At 42.6% G+C, this 15775-nt stretch overlaps 1 protein-coding gene across 3 annotated transcripts in view; it reads right to left on the minus strand.

Annotated features, from left to right (window-relative positions):
• SH3RF1 (SH3 domain containing ring finger 1) overlaps nt 1-15331 on the minus strand; it is a 185286-nt gene extending 169955 nt beyond the window's left edge. For all 3 annotated transcript variants that reach the window (XR_748054.2, XM_010364012.2, XM_030918796.1), the window contains exons 1-2: nt 15088-15331; nt 13086-13573 (exon numbers count right to left, since the gene is read on the minus strand). Coding sequence is in view for 2 of the 3 variants with exons in the window: in XM_010364012.2 (XP_010362314.1) it covers nt 13086-13478 (393 nt within the window). In the remaining variant the exon portion in view is untranslated. The remainder of the gene's footprint in view (nt 1-13085; nt 13574-15087) is intronic.
• Between the last annotated feature and the right edge of the window lie 444 nt (nt 15332-15775).

Consider the following 15775-nt stretch of genomic DNA (forward strand, 5'->3'; position numbering starts at 1 on the left):
CCACCATGCCCAGCTAATTTTTTGTTTTTGGTAGAGATGGGGTTTCGCTATGTTGCCCAGGCTGGTCTCAAATTCCTGAGCTCAAGCAATCCTCCCGCCTCAGCCACCCAAAGTTCTGAGACTATAGGCGTGAGCTACCATGCCTGGTCTCCTTAATTTTTAAAAATTAGGACTGTGCTACAAAGCACATCTCGTTTCCTTACAGAAAGTCTTAGGGGTCTAAGTCTTCAGTACTATGCTAAATAAATAACTAAATTGCATTTTTTTTTTTCAATTACTTGAGCTATTATTTTCCCCAATCACAGGGAGGGAGATAGACAAGGAAAGAAGGAAGGGAAGGAGGCAGGGAGGGAGAGAGAAAGGGAGGAAGGTAAGAAGAAGGGGAAGAAGGGAGGGAGGAAGGTAGGCGGGGGGCGGAGGGGAGGGATAATGAAAATGGTCACACACGTCTACCATGCTATAATGAATTCTGCTGGCTGGATATCTTATCACAGGATAAGAGAACAGGAAGAGATACTATAGATAATGTTGCTCACCATTTCCTTTTACAGATGAGGCCCAGAGAAGCTGACTGACTCAACCAGTCTCACACTATAGTTGTAAAACCAGAACTATCTTCTGTAGTCACTAATTTACGAACAGCTTGGGTATCTGAAGTTTAAGCCAGCTGTTTGAAACAGAACAAACTGTTCTATGGTATTAACATATAAGTGTGGATTAATTAAATTACCAGACTACATACACACCAATAGTCTGTTTTGTTTGTTTCTTTGTTTTAGAGACAAGGTCTCATTCTGTCACCCAGGCTGGAGTGCAGTGACAAGATCACAGCTCTCTGCAGCCTCAAACTCTGGGGCTCAAGCGATCCTCCAGCCTCAGCCTCTCGAGGAGCTGGGACTACAGGTACATGCCACCATGCCCAGCTAATTTAAAACAAAAAAAATTTTTAGAAGGGGGGTGGGGGTCCCACTATGTTGCTCAGGCTGGTCTCATCCTGGCCACAACTGATCCTCCCACCTTGGCCTCCCAAAGCACTGGGATTACAGATGTGAGCCAATCCACTTGTCCCAGAGTTTATTTTACAATATAACTGTGATATGGTATTAAAAGTTCTAATTTCTAGAAAGAGAGAAAACTGAAGATACTCATGTTTACTGAGCATGTACTTGGTCTTGGGCATTTGAGATTCCTTATCTCATGTAATCCTCACAAACTTGGAGAGCAGCTCTTCATCATTCTACAAATGAAGAAATTAGGTAAGGAAGTAACTTGCCCAAGAGCCACACAGATAACAACGAACAGAGGAAGTTCTGCCTGATAATAAATCTCCTGCTTTTCCTATTATCAGACACTTTCTGTCCAGCGGGAATCACAGAGCACACAAAAAGGAACATTCTGAGGAAGAAATTAATTCCTCTGCATTTCCCCTGAACACTTTTGAAAAGTTTTGTATTCTCTGGCATCTCTCCTGTGCTTAATGAATTCTGTTTTCTATATGCTGTGCTCATTCACACTGCCCTCAGCTAGGGTAACCTTATGGCCCTGTTTGCCCCAAACAATCCCGACTTACTCCTGTTGACTCTGCAAAATTATCAACAACATCCTTTTCACTCTCAAAAACGTCCCAGGGTAGAGGATAAACTACATGGTCACTCTGCCTAAACCCCTCACTACAGCTTCCCCCATCCAGGCTTGCCTGACCTCAAAGAAGCTCAGGTACCTGCCTTCCCACTCTTTCAAAGCATAATAAATGTCCTGTCCATCAAAGCAGGGATTCTCACGTCAGTAAAAACTGAGAAAAGAAACATGGTTAGGCAATGCTAAACATGCTTCTAAAGTGCAGGACATTTTAATATGCAGACAATCTCTAATCATTAGAATTTCAAGCAGTGTAACAACTTTATATGAAGATAATATTCCGGCAGAACGGAGGTTGATAATTTTATGCAGATGAGATCTATCAAGCAAACCAAGCAAACCAGCCCTATTTAGAGGTTGATCCAAAGTCGGGCTCCCTAAACCGTCCTTGCTTTTCTGCTCTACCTCACTTCTAAATCTAACAGTTCATCTGAAGGCTCCTGTGGCAGGCACGGTATGGGCTTCTAAGCGAACATTAAAGGCAGATTACTGGTGTCAATGGACAAATGTGAGAGCCACATGTCACCTCAATGCACCAAGATCAAATCCAGGTGCCAATCTGAGTTTGTTCTAAATGTTCAATATCAAAGTTGACTTTTGCTAGGGTAATTATTTTTTAAATTTCAGGCCTACAAAAGAACTCAGATATCAGAAAAGCCTCATTTTATAAAAGGGAAAACTATGTCCTATAGAAGAGAAAACACTGGCCTAAAATCACATAGCCAAGACTAGAAAGCAGGTCTCCTCATTCTTTCCACCATATAGGCGATTCTCAGCTTCCATACATCATATATTTTCATGCTTCATACACGGAGACCCAATACTTTTCTACTGCCAGATTTGAACTTTCTTGGAACAGCTGCTATGTAAACATTTCAAGCTGTCACCCTTTGGGGCCTTTAAGCAACACTTCAGCTTCAGCAACATCACAGGCTTTGTACAACAGTGTTAACACTTTCAGTGTCTTCTTAATATTTCAGACTTGTTTTACAAAAATGAGTAGAAAAAAGAAAAATAAACGTGCCACTACTAGTACAGTTAAGCCAAGAATGAAAATAATAAGAGCTACCAAAAATGGCAAAAATATTTAGCCTCATAGACTGCAACTGTGGCAGAAAAAAAGCATACGAAATGCTGAAAAATAATTCATCACTATGCATAAAACACAAGTTTAATAATGGGGAAAAACTGTTCAAAGATTTTGAAAAAAAATTGAAATAATAGAGATTAGTAAACTAAATGTCACTTTGGATAAGGTGGGCAAATGAAAACTTAAGGTTTGAAATTTAGTTTTATTATATGATATTCTATGTGTTTAATGTTTTTAAAAACTTTTAAAGATTTTTAAGGATATTTAAAAACTAAGCAGTTATATAATTAGGAATGTAAGAATATTTTTTAATTCTACAAGAATTGAATCTCCTTATAACATATCTAATGTTCAACTTTTCAACATTACTGCTCACGTTTCCAGGAACCTTATACAAATGCTAGGGATATTTGTATCCCACACTGATGCTCTTACTTACATTGTTACTGTATTATTTTGAGGGTACGTCACATAAATTAAAACTAGATATGAAGCATCCTATAGCTAACTTTAGCTTCCTTTCTGTATAAATGTTCATTCCCTAGGACCACTCATTACATATTAAAATAATGAAAATTCACTCCTGTTCATTCATTCCTGAATTGATAAGCAGTGAAACTACAGTGTTTCAAAAGGATTTTTTCTGGCAATAATAATAATAATCATAACGATAATAATAATTTCCTTAATCCTTAAGGAATTTATTTCCTTAGGCTAACAGAAAAATGTTCAACATTGACAGTCCTTGCCTTTCTGCACTATGTAACTTAAAAATTCATTTGCACATCCTCCTACTGCTCACTTTTTTCATGTTTCACAACGCAAATAATCTACTATTTAACTGCTCTGTCAGCCATCTGAAATGGCACCTCCATTCCCTTCCCAGCTACCCCGAAAGAGCTCACTCACACATCTATCTTTAAAATGGCTGTGTTTACAGCCACCCATATGTCACCATTCATGAAGCAACTGCTACCATCCTCTTGACTAGGCATTGGCAGACATATACATGACAAAAGGATTGCAGAGCCACAAAAAAGGGTGCCTGGGGCTCTGAATTTTTCTTTTCAAGGTTACTACCTTCAGAAGAAACTAAAAATTAAAAATTTTTAAAGAGCAGAAGATACACGTACTCTTTATAATAAAAGCTTTGGGAGGATGAGTTGAAGTTTCTAAATGAGGGAGCCTTACCAGCAAGGCAGCCTCCAAGCATAATATTTCTATCATATGTACACCTCCCTATACTATATTGCTATGTAAATGAGTCTTGCCAGCTATCTGAGTTCCTCACTATCCATACTATGTCGCTATGTGTAATATTTCTATCACAAGTACATCTCACTATAATATTTGTGCTAGGTTGCTACAGTATTGTGGATCCTTAGGAAGCATCCTGCCACAGCATGAATTACAAAGTCATTTGCCTTTTGACCTTAAAATTTTAAAGTCTTTTTACATATTGTCTTGGGTTTGCTTAAACCACATTAAGCAATCTACTAGAGAGGGGACAGATTAATAAATGGAGTGAGCGTCTGACCAGAGAGGAAAAAAGCAGGCATTCTTCCCAACAGAGTGAGTTAAGGAATGGAGGTGTGCAAAGGAGAGCTGGGGGCTCGTGGAATGCTGAGAAAAGACCACAGGCAACAGAAAAAGGCAGGGGCTTGAACTGACATACTGCACCTACCCACACGCCTTTTCTGAGCCTCTGATTTTATTTTTTTCCTTTTCTGAGACCAGAGACTAATTATGGGGCAAAACAAAGTATTTTGAGAAGACAACCCAGAGGAAGCAGTTTTAGGAAGGCAATGGAGTAGGACTGCTTTCCTGCTCCCCCTGTCTGTTGACTGTCTCCCCACTGCGCCTCTTTTAGCCACTTGGAAAGTACAGACCACAGTTGCAGGAGAGGGCAGTGCAAGGTGCTGCAAGGCAGAGAAGTTAACAGTCAACACAGGTTCTATAGCAGCTGATGCAAAAGCCAGGGATGAAGTGCTAAAGTCAGAGAGCCAGGGCAGAGGTGGAACTTTTCAAAAGAACCTCAAGAACAAGAAGGGCCTTCAGTTAAAGTAAAACTAGATTTTATCTCTTTCCTCCCTTTCCCTCAGATTTTCCTTTTCCCTGCCCAGCCAGCAATAACAGAATAATCATTTCTCTCCTTCAGTCACCCAAAAGAGAAATATAAATAAATAAATAAGGACTGGAGCAATAGTGATAATAAATGAAGGAAACTGGGAGAGGAGGGGGTTCAGGGTTGCCAAAGAGGTCTGCATCAGGCTACTTTTCACACGTAGGAAACCAAAATAACTGAGTTCATGTCTGTATTTTATGTAGCTCTACATCCAAACATTACATCCACTTTATAATCTTTTCTATATCTTTTCAATAACTTTGGTTCTCATCATCCCAAATAGAAATGACATTAAATATACAGTTAAGAATCCCTAGAGAGATTGGTATTCACTTCACTCACTTATTCACTCATTTATTCAACAAACCTCTTGCGAGTGTGTACTCTATGCCAGACACTACAAAGGGCTCTGAAGAGTCAAAGATGAACCAAATCCAGCCCCATCACCAACACCACTCCCACAACCACTCTGCATAGAGCTTAGGTCCCTATGGCTCCACATCTTTGAGCTGAAGAAATGAAGCCCAGAGAAACCCCACAGTCAGCTGATGGCAGTGTCGGAATCAGAGGCCACAACTTCTAACCTCCAAACCACACTCTTCCCATACATCAAGCTAAGGAGAGTCTGCTTTCTTGGTTCACTGTCATTGTAAAGGAGCTTTATTTGTCCTCTTTTTGTCAAAACAAAACAGGAAGCAAGGACAGTGAGGAAAGAATAACCTCTTCCAGTTGCAACTCAGAAGAGATTCCCCTGCTAAAAGCAACACCAGGGAAAATGTTTGCCACCTAAGTCAACTGCAGGTAAGGGAATGAAGCATTTGGGATCAGAAATCGGACAAGTTATTTAAAGTCTTTCAGCCACCCCTCCTACATCCATGAAATAAGAGTAATAATGTATAGTGAGCCGTAAACACGCCAACTGCACTCCAACCTGGGCAGGAGTGAGACCGTCTAAAAAAAAAAAAAAGGAGACATAATACCTTCTTATAGTCCAATGTGAGTAGATATGGAAGCTATCTGAGTTTGTTTTTTTTTGTTTTTTTGTTTTTTTGAGATGGAGTCTTGCTCTGTCGCCCAGGCTGGAGTGCAGTGACACGGTCTCGGCTCACTGCAACCTCCGCCTCCTGGCTTCACGCCATTCTCCTGCCTCAGCCTCTTGAGTAGCTGGGACTACAGAAGCTATCCAAGTTTTATCATTAAATTAAAAACTTCAAATTGCAGAACTGCATAATACAATGTGATTCCATTTCTATTCAATTTTGTGTCTGAAAGAAAACACAAAAAACCTCCGAGAGTGGTTACCCCTAGAGATTAGGAACAAAGGAATAGAGATTGGAAGCCTTTATTTTCTCCTGTACATCATCTTCTACTATTACATTTCTTACCATGAGCATGTATTATTTTTAATTTTTAAAACAGAAAGAAAATACTGCGAGTATTTTTCTTATGAGTATTTTTAAACAGAAAGAAAAATACTATGAAGAAAAATTTTATGAATGAAAATACTACGAGAAAAATACTATGAAAAATTCAGGGAGTGGCACACATAATTAGTACACTTTTCTAAATCTAAATGTATATTATACATCAATAAAGAGTCTTTTCAAAAACTGGAGTAGGTCTATGTGCTTAAACATGAAAAAATTTCATAGATATAGTAAACGAATCAGCAAATCATTGAATATCCAGAGCATGAAATTCTAGTTCTGCAAAAAATCAAGAAACTATATGCATACACATATAAATGTATATGAAAAGATCTGCAAGTATATACACACTTAATAACATATTCTTCTATATTGTTGAATATTTTTTACAACCAGAATACTTTTACATACACTTTGAAATCTACATTCTTTTTCATAGGCTTGGCGCCACACCTCACGCCTGTAATCCCAACACTTTGGGGGGCTAAGGTGGGTGGATCACTTGAGGTCAGGAGTTGGAGACCAGCCTGGTCAACATGGCAAAACCCCACCTCTACTAAAAGTACAAAAATTAGCCAGGTGTGGTGGCAGGTGCCTATAATCCCAGCTACTCCGGAGGCTGAGGTGGGAGAATTGCCTGAATCCAGGAGGCAGAGGTTGCAGTGAGCTGAGATCTCACCATCGCCCTCCAGCCTGGGGACAGGGTGAGACTCCATCTCAAAAAAATAAATAAATGATAACACTTGACCCCAGAAAGCTGTTGTGAGGTTTACATGATTATGGTTACATGACACTTTATGTGATATAAGAAAGAATCATTATATCTTTAAAAAATTATCAATTAGTATGCACCACAGACTCCCTTTCCCATACCTGCTTTCTACCCCGTTCAAGATCTCATCGCTGAGCCTTACCATTAAGCCTAGCTCAGGAATGAAGTAAAGGTCAGGGACGGGGCAGACATGAAGCCCGGAGTAAGGATCAAGGATGAAGCAATGGATAAAATAAGAGGTCAAGAATGCAACAAACATGGTTTAGCCAAAACAAACAAACAAAACCCACCTTTTCCATTTCAATTCAATCATTCTGAAACACACAGAAACATTCCCCTCACCCAAACCACCACATTAAATGTCTTGCTTGGGTCCGGTATGAGTTAATACACATCCTCTTCCCCATCTGTGCGGAGACAACAGTTCCTGTATCAGTCAGTGTTTGTAGCAAACCTTACACACCAGGGAAGCATGTCCCACCCACACTTGGTATTCTTTGACCATGCACTTAATCCAAGGACCACAAACTACAAACAAGAACCCCATCATAAATAGACACTTATTCTATTATCTTATCCCACCCCCTGGTGCTTCACTATATGCTGCCTTATTTGTTGTTTCTTATGTGTTACCTCCCCCAAATGTAAACTTTTTCAACAGAAACACGCATTAATGTCATCTTTGACCTAGTATAGATTATTGAACATACTGGACCTGAAAGAAGCTCTGTACAGGTGCTTGTTCACAGACAGATGTCAAAGATGTCCCACGGCACAGTTCACAGCTGGCAGTTGCTTTCCACACCAAACCTGGAGCAACTCAATTGTCCTAACTTTCTCCCACTACTTCCTTCAATTCTTTCTGCCAATGCCATTCCTTGGAATAAAGCCTAGGACGCCTTATTAGGGTGCTACTTAGTCCTGGAAAGCACCAAGTAAGGATATGTATCTGGTTTGTCCATCATTACCTATCCTTGAGGGGATAGGTACTACTTAGGTACCTTAGGTACTACTGAGTCCTGGAAAGCACCCTCTCCAGACTCCAGTTACGGATCAATCCAACTTGTCAGAGATAAGAAAGTAGTAGTTTTCCCCCTCTCAATATTTCCTTCATTTCCTCCAGAACTTTCTGTGCATCTGGTATATTGCCACATAAACTTCAACTTCCTTCTAACATGCCTATTTTACGAAATTATGCCAGGCAATGTGGGTAGCTGAGAGGGTAGGGAGGGGCCGAACAACTTCTCAAGGGTATTCCACAGCAGAACACAGAAGGCTGGACCACTGCCAGTTTCTGGGGAAACCAGGACTGAAGGGATTGGCAGTGGACTGAGAGGCCACTCAAGGGGCTGACCTTTAGGAGTATGCCTACAGTCAGAGTACAAGTCGGCTAGGGCTACCACATCCAAGTGCACAGATTGGGTGGCTTAAACAACAAAAATGTATTTCCTCAGTTCTGGAGGCTGGAAGTCCAAGATCAAGGTGTCAGTGGGGTTGGCTTCCTTTGAAGGCAACTCTCCTTGGTTGGTAAGTGGCATCTCCTCCATGTGTCTTCACATGGTCTTCCCTGTGTGTCTGCATCCTCATCTCCTCTTCTCAGAAGAACTTCAGTCTTAGTGGATTAGGGCCCATGCATGTGACCTCATTTTACCAGAACCCTCTCTTTAAAGGTCCTATCCCCGAATATCGCCACATTGTGAGGAACCAGGAGTTAGAACTTCAACCTAGCAATGTAGGGGGAAATAATTCAGCCCCTAACAGTCAGCAATAGAGAAAGAAGGAGAAAGGAGGTATGACTGTGCTATGGAGAAATGAAAGCAGACTCAGCATTTACAGGGGAAATAAATTTCATCCATGTTCCCTCATATCTAGAATTCCCTACCTTTCTTTCCCGGTCTCTCCATTCTTTGACACGAGCTCCAATCCCATATCTGTTCTGAAGCCCTGCTAATCGTCTCAGTCCCAGTGGTCCCTCTTTCTTATCCCAAATGCGGAGCACTTCCTATCTATCCTACCCATCTGCCCCTTCACCCTACGTGGCCCTTGGGGCAGTTCTTGATGCCTTCCACATTATCGAATATGAGGCCTCATCTTACACCATCCCTGTGGCTTGCCTAGTTCACACTTACTTTCTGTCAGTTCTTCCTAGGAGGCATACCCCTTCCTGTGTAGGTCAGTGCCTTTGAAATATTCTTCCCCTCGGCCTCTTCCCTGCCCAGCGCCCATTCCCTAATTAATATCATTTCACCCTTAAGATCTCAGCTCAGATGCCAGAAGCTTTTGAAGATCACACACACAATTCACCCTCACACTAAATGCAGGTCTTTCTTCTATCCTCTCCCCTAGTTTTGTGTCTTAGAACTTATTTAATTACATGCCTGCATTGTTATTATTTTATTAATGTGTCTCTCCCACAAGATGGACCACACATTCAAAAGCTAAGAATCTATATCTGGTTTGTCTACCATTACCTATCCAGCAGCTAGTGTAGTGCCTGGTACCTAACAAGTGCTTAAGAAGTATTTATTAAATAAAACAACAAATAAACAAAGTATAAATTTGTATAAATCAGGGGGTCTGATGTGATCTATTTTTTGGATGAATATATTTGCTGTGAAGTACAGACATCATGAAATCATTAAGTAATGATACCTAAAGAGAAACATGCACAGATATTAAGAGAACTTAATGTTAAGAGATACTAAGAGAACTTTAGAGTTGTTTTTTTTTTTTTTTTTTTTTTTTTTGAGATGGAGTCTAGCTCTGTTGCCCAGGCTGGAGCGCAGTGGCGCGATCTCGGCTCACTGCAAGGTCCACCGCCTCCTGGGTTCACTCCATTCTCCTGCAAAAGCCTCCCAAGAAGCTGGGACTACAGGTGCCCGCCATCAAGCCCGGCTAATTTTGAGACGGGGTTTCACCATGTTGGCCAGGGTGGTCTGGAACTCCTGACCTCAAGTGATTCACCTACCTCCTCAGCCTCCCAAAGAGCTGGGATTATAGGCGTGAGCCACCACGTAAGAGAATATCTATGCATGTGTCTGTTTAGATATCACTACTTAATGATTCCTTAAATCACTGGAACTGCACATAGAAGGCAGAAACTATTAAGTCTAAATTCTATACGGGATAGGGGAACTACTTAAAAACCATGCTTTCCTTATCTAATTTATATATATGCATTTTAACTTCTGCAGCTGTATTTCTTAGGCCATTCACTGGTATCAGCAGTGTCCCTCTCCCTATGGGTCATTCCACTGCTTGACTTTGGCCTAAAACCAACAGGAATTCTTTACTTAGAGGTAAAAAACTGACAGATTCCCATGGTGACTCCAACCCCACACTCTTTCCTTTTCTCCTTCAAATTAGGCAGGAAACATTAAAATTTTGGGAACAAGACATGCGTCACACATTGGAAATGTTCAAATCTGTTGATAACATTCAATATACTTCGGCTAAATGCATGAGGAGGCCACATGGTCACAGTCTAATGGAACACAGAACATAACTAATAAACTGAAGCAACATTCCACGTTATCACTTTCAGCTTTGCACAACATATGGAAACAGGCTCACTGCACCGCTTGGTTGTGTCAGAACACTTAGGGGAGGAGGATGCACATTTGGGATTTATTACAGGCACTCACCTAAGAGAAGTGTCCAAAGAAGTGCCTTACAATATCCATGTGGCTTCATGTTACAGAATTCTCACTCTTAAAAAGAATCTTTTCTAGAAATGTATTTATCTTTCAGGTGTTTGAACTATACGTACGGTCCTGACTGTTCTGTATATTTGAAAGCAAAAGGTAGTAGTAACTTATTGAGAAACCTTTTTTTAAAAAGGGGTGGGGGGCAGGGGACGGGGGAGGGGTAACAGGGGAGGGGTCTTGTTATGTTGTCTAGGCTGGACTTGAACTCCTGGGCTCAAGTGATCCTCCCACCCCAGCCTCTGGAGTAGCTAGGACTACAGATTCAAGTAGCTAGAGACTAGAGGTGAATACCACAGTACCTGGCTCGAAAAACTATTTTCAACTAGAAAAAAGGCTGTTCTTTTTCTAAGTATTGCATCAATTGCATCAACTCAGACTACTGAATAGGTTTGTTTTTGTCCTCCATCCTCCCCCAGCAAAGTAACAGACATATTTCCTGTTCCATCCACCTCAACTATTTTGTCCCAGTTATAAGGCTCAAGTTTAGTTGAGTTTCTTGGTACGTAATTTTTCTCATGCTAAAGAAGAAACATGAAGTAAATTAGGAAAAGCTTATAAACCAGAAAAATAATACTAACATGATCAAAATCTCCAAATAATTTACCTAAGAAGTTCAATTTTGGGAACTCAGCAGTTCAGATAAATGAGAATTACATAGTCAATTTCCATGTTAGCAAGAAAACTTAAAATTCAAAAGACATTGAGTGTTTGAGTCTCTCCTTAAATTCCTCTTTATCAATGATCAAACATTCAGTGCATTCCTCACAATAGGTAAGGCAGTGTCAATAACTAAGATACAGTATTCTGGGAAGCCATGCCTTCCCTAGTCTAATTAACAGGGAAACAAAACCTTTCCAAAGATGCAAATCTACCCCTTTATTAAGCTAAACAGACCTATATCAGGTGTCTCAGAAATTATCAACTTGATCACTGGTTCTGGGATTAAAATATTCAAGTCTAAATCAGTAAATTCCATAAAATAAAGGAAATCTAAGAAAAGCACTGTAAGTGGATCACTTTCACAACATGTGGGTTCCAAATAAGGAAAGAAAACCTCCCCAGCCCAAAGTTCTCACTATCTTTAAATAAATAAATATGTCAGAAGAAACCTGACAGCCTTAATGAAACTGTTTTCCGATCAGGTTTTCTCGTGATTAAAATGGTCTCTATACTTTACATCTAGTGATGTAAATACTTCCTATCATTTACAAAAGATGAGCCTGAGAAAGAAGTAGGAAAACTATTCTGTTAAAACTGCCTGGTATCCACATCTGTGAATTATGGGATCTAACGCCATCCCAATGGGCAGTTCCTGTGTTAAATGAAAGAAGTCACTTTTGAGTGCTTACTGGGGAGATTTGAAAAAAAATACTCTCATCTAGATTACCTTTTCTTTAAAAGCAGATTTTACCAGTTTGGCCAATAATTTAGAATTCCTTCTTCTTACAGAAATGGACTTGTTTTAATTACTGATGCTCTTGATTACTTTTTATTTTTGCAAATATGAGAAAAGCACATTTTATCACGAATCCATCACCTGCAACATAATTTATATTTATTAGAAATACCTATATTTATATATTATATTATATAGATATATAGATTATTAATATAGGTATTTCTAATAAATACAGAAATTGTGTGACAGTTGTGGTAGCTGTCCAAATAATTAGCTTCATCTAAAATCATTTCAGCCCAAACTCAAATCCCAGGAAAAATCATTTTGATGAAACATTTCATTTCATTCACTATAAAGCTAGATGTTTTAGTGTAGTCCTAAGTGACATTTTGTTGCTACAGCAACGAAACTCTGCTACCTGTAGCCATGATTTGTTAAGAATTCCACCAACGAGTAAATTCTGTGCTGTGTATTCATAAAACCAACAGAATGATTCTAAGCAACATAAAAATTAAGGCTTGATTTCCTATTTATGATTTACCCACACACATATTTACAATATATATACACATATGTACTACATACATGTAATCACGACTCTCAGTCCCACCAACATGATAAAATACCAAATTTCCATTTTAAAATGGGCACAGAACAAAAGCTGGTTTAGATTTCATTCACTAATTGCTACTTGTTTCCCAAAATTTATCTTAAAAGATAAGAGACTATCTAGAGATAATTTTCAAAACAATAAAATTTATTATTTATATCCAATCTCATTCCAAGATGGGGGGAAAAATATTCAGAGGTATAATCTATATGTGGTTTCCTAAGCAATGAGACCTGGAAAACACCAAGCTAAAGAATAAAGAAAAAATGTGGACATCACCACCTTTATTCACCAAACTACCTTTGTAGGCTACTTACCCTCACTGGGGGGCTCCAGGCTTGCACCCGAGGCTGCTGTCCACCCTGGGAGCTCTGCAGATCTTTTGAGCTACAATTAGCCACAGTGCTGCTCTGAGACCTTAATGCATTTGTGCAGTTGGTCCCACTTCCCCCACCAGGACCAGGTTTCCAAGGCCTCTGCTTGATGCCATCCAGAAGTCTGACCAGCAAGATGTTACTGGGAAGCTCCTCGACACCCGAGCCAACGAGAGTCCTGCACTCGGGACATCTGAGTTCATTTCGAGAACCTACGATCCCCAGCAAACATCGCTTGCAAAACGTATGCTGGCAAGGTAAGACCTTCGCAGAAGCATCAAGGCGCTCTAGACACACAGGACACTCCAAAAGATCCAACAAGGCTGATTCATCCATCTTTATCTACTTTACTGAGAAAAAAGCTTCAGAAATGTTCATAGTAGTGTGCATCCCTTAAAATGACTCATGTAACATCCATTTCAGACTTTGCTCTAGAGTCATGGGGAAAAAGGGGGAAAAGAGAATATGAGTGTTGTTATCTAGGGAAAAAGCTCACAAAGGAGCCAAGAATCAAAAAGTACCCAAAAGTACACTATTCCCTGTCTGAATAGTGTAGCTTTGCTTTGGAATGTGGGTTCCTAAACTCCAAAGTCAACAACTGAAAACAAAATAGGCTTTCTAAACAACGCACAATTAACCCCTAAAGATATCCAGGGGTTCACTGGGCAAAACAGACACAGAGTATTATACATAATTCCTGCAGAAGGATTTATGAAATGCAATAAGGAACATAATTTCTTAAGCTCTGAAAGTGATATCAGCTGCCTTAATAAAGTCTTCAACTCATAAGAGAAGCTGACAGAGACCATTGAAAGTTTCCTCTACCTGAAATATACTTTTAAATCCAACTAAATTCCCTTTTTTAAGCCACTTTAGCGTTTAAGAAACCATGCCTCATGTGATCGCTCGTGGTAAATGATCCCAATATTAAATACATATGTTTCTTCGCTGTTCTTAAAAATAGAACTGTTTAATCTTGCCCAACCAGAAAGAGCTGAAGGTTGACAATTCTAAAAGACACAGATTTGATTGAAAGCAGCTAAAACAGAAAAGCGCCTTTCAGGGCAGTGGTTGATAAACTCTGAAACACATTTCTGAACGGCCTGTCCTAATCCCATTCAGAAAATCTGGCAAAATTACCACCAAAAGAATTCGACAACGGAATGTTGGACTGGAAACTGTGGGCATATGAAAATGAGGCCATTCAGGAAAAAGCCAGCCACTTACTGCCCTACAGCCAAAATAAATGTAAATGTGAATGCCCAGGAGAAAGGGGGTAAAAAGATTTGGCTGGTAGCATTAACAGCTGTTCTTGACAAAGTCGGGGCGGGGGAGCCCCAGGGCTGCGCCCCCGCTCCCACTGCGCCGAGCACAGGTACTCCCGAGCCCGCAGGGAGGCGCGGCGGCCGTTCGCCGCAGACACACCCCGGGGCCAGGTGTCGGCGGCACCCGGCAGGAGCCGGTCCCTGCCTGGGGCTCTCATCCTACAGCCTCCCTCATCTCCGCCCCCCTTTAGGTCAGGCCGGGGACACATATCCCCCTACACGACTGCGGGAAGTTTTCAAGGACTTAAAAATAAATGCGCAGGCTTAAGTTGCGAAACTCAGCCCCACAGAGTGCCACGGGGAAGCAGCTTTCTAGCCCAGCCCAGATAAGGCGACAGTCCCCAGAGAGACCGCGCCATCCGGGAAGCAGGGGGTGCTGGGCTGCGTCGGGGAGACCGCGGCACGGAGCCCTGGCAGCTTCCTGCCCGGAGAAGGCAGAGGCCGCGGGCTGCTCTGCTTCCGCAGGTCCTGATTCCCAGCCCAGGGGGACCCGACGGCGAGGGGAGAGGGAGACCGACCCAGGGCGGGGATGGAAAAACGCCTAGACCACCGCCTTCTCCGCAGCTAGGGGTCCGCCAACGCTGGGTGCCCGCCGGCCCCGCGCCGGCCGCGCGCCCTACCTCGCGCCTCGGCTCCTCCTCTTTGTTCGCGGCCCCGCAGCAGCGGCGGCGGCTGATGCAGATGCTGCCCCGCCGCGCTCGCCGCTCGCAGTGTCTCTGACGCCGCGGCGGCACCGGGAGACTCCTCTCTGCTGCCCCCCTCACGCGCGCACACACACCACGCCGCCGCGGCCGCCTCCCACTTTCCCAGCCAAGGAGGGCGGAGGAAGAGGAGGAGGCCGGGCCGCAGCCGGCGCCCGGGGCGCAAGGGGGCGGCCCCGCGCCACAGCGCCTTCTCCTGGAGCGGGCGCGGCACCTCCCGGAGCCGCCCGCCCCGGCGCCGGCCTCCCGCGCTGAGGTGACCAGCGCCCAGTACCCCGCCGGAGCCCGGGGGCGGGATGGGTGCGGCAGCCTGAGGGGGCGCTGCGAGAGCGGAGAAACTGGGGAGCCGGGCCCCCACGGGGCAACGAGGGGAAGGCTCGGGGACTGACGCCGTCTCCCACAGGAGAACGCGTCTGAAAAATGGAGCCACTGGAGTGGGAGGCGGCGGGAGTGGAGGCTGGGGAAAGCAGGAAGGAGCCCCGGGGCAGAGTCCCGCCGTGTCCTCCTTCCCCTGGTAGGGCTGGGCGCCCGGGACGGACTCTTCCTCCCCGGGCTGGGCGAGTCGCGGCGCGGGAGGGGCTGGGTCCGCGGAGGCGGCGGGAGCAGT

The sequence above is a fragment of the Rhinopithecus roxellana genome, chromosome 2 (genome assembly GCF_007565055.1).
Source record: "Rhinopithecus roxellana isolate Shanxi Qingling chromosome 2, ASM756505v1, whole genome shotgun sequence".
Lineage (NCBI taxonomy): Eukaryota > Metazoa > Chordata > Mammalia > Primates > Cercopithecidae > Rhinopithecus > Rhinopithecus roxellana.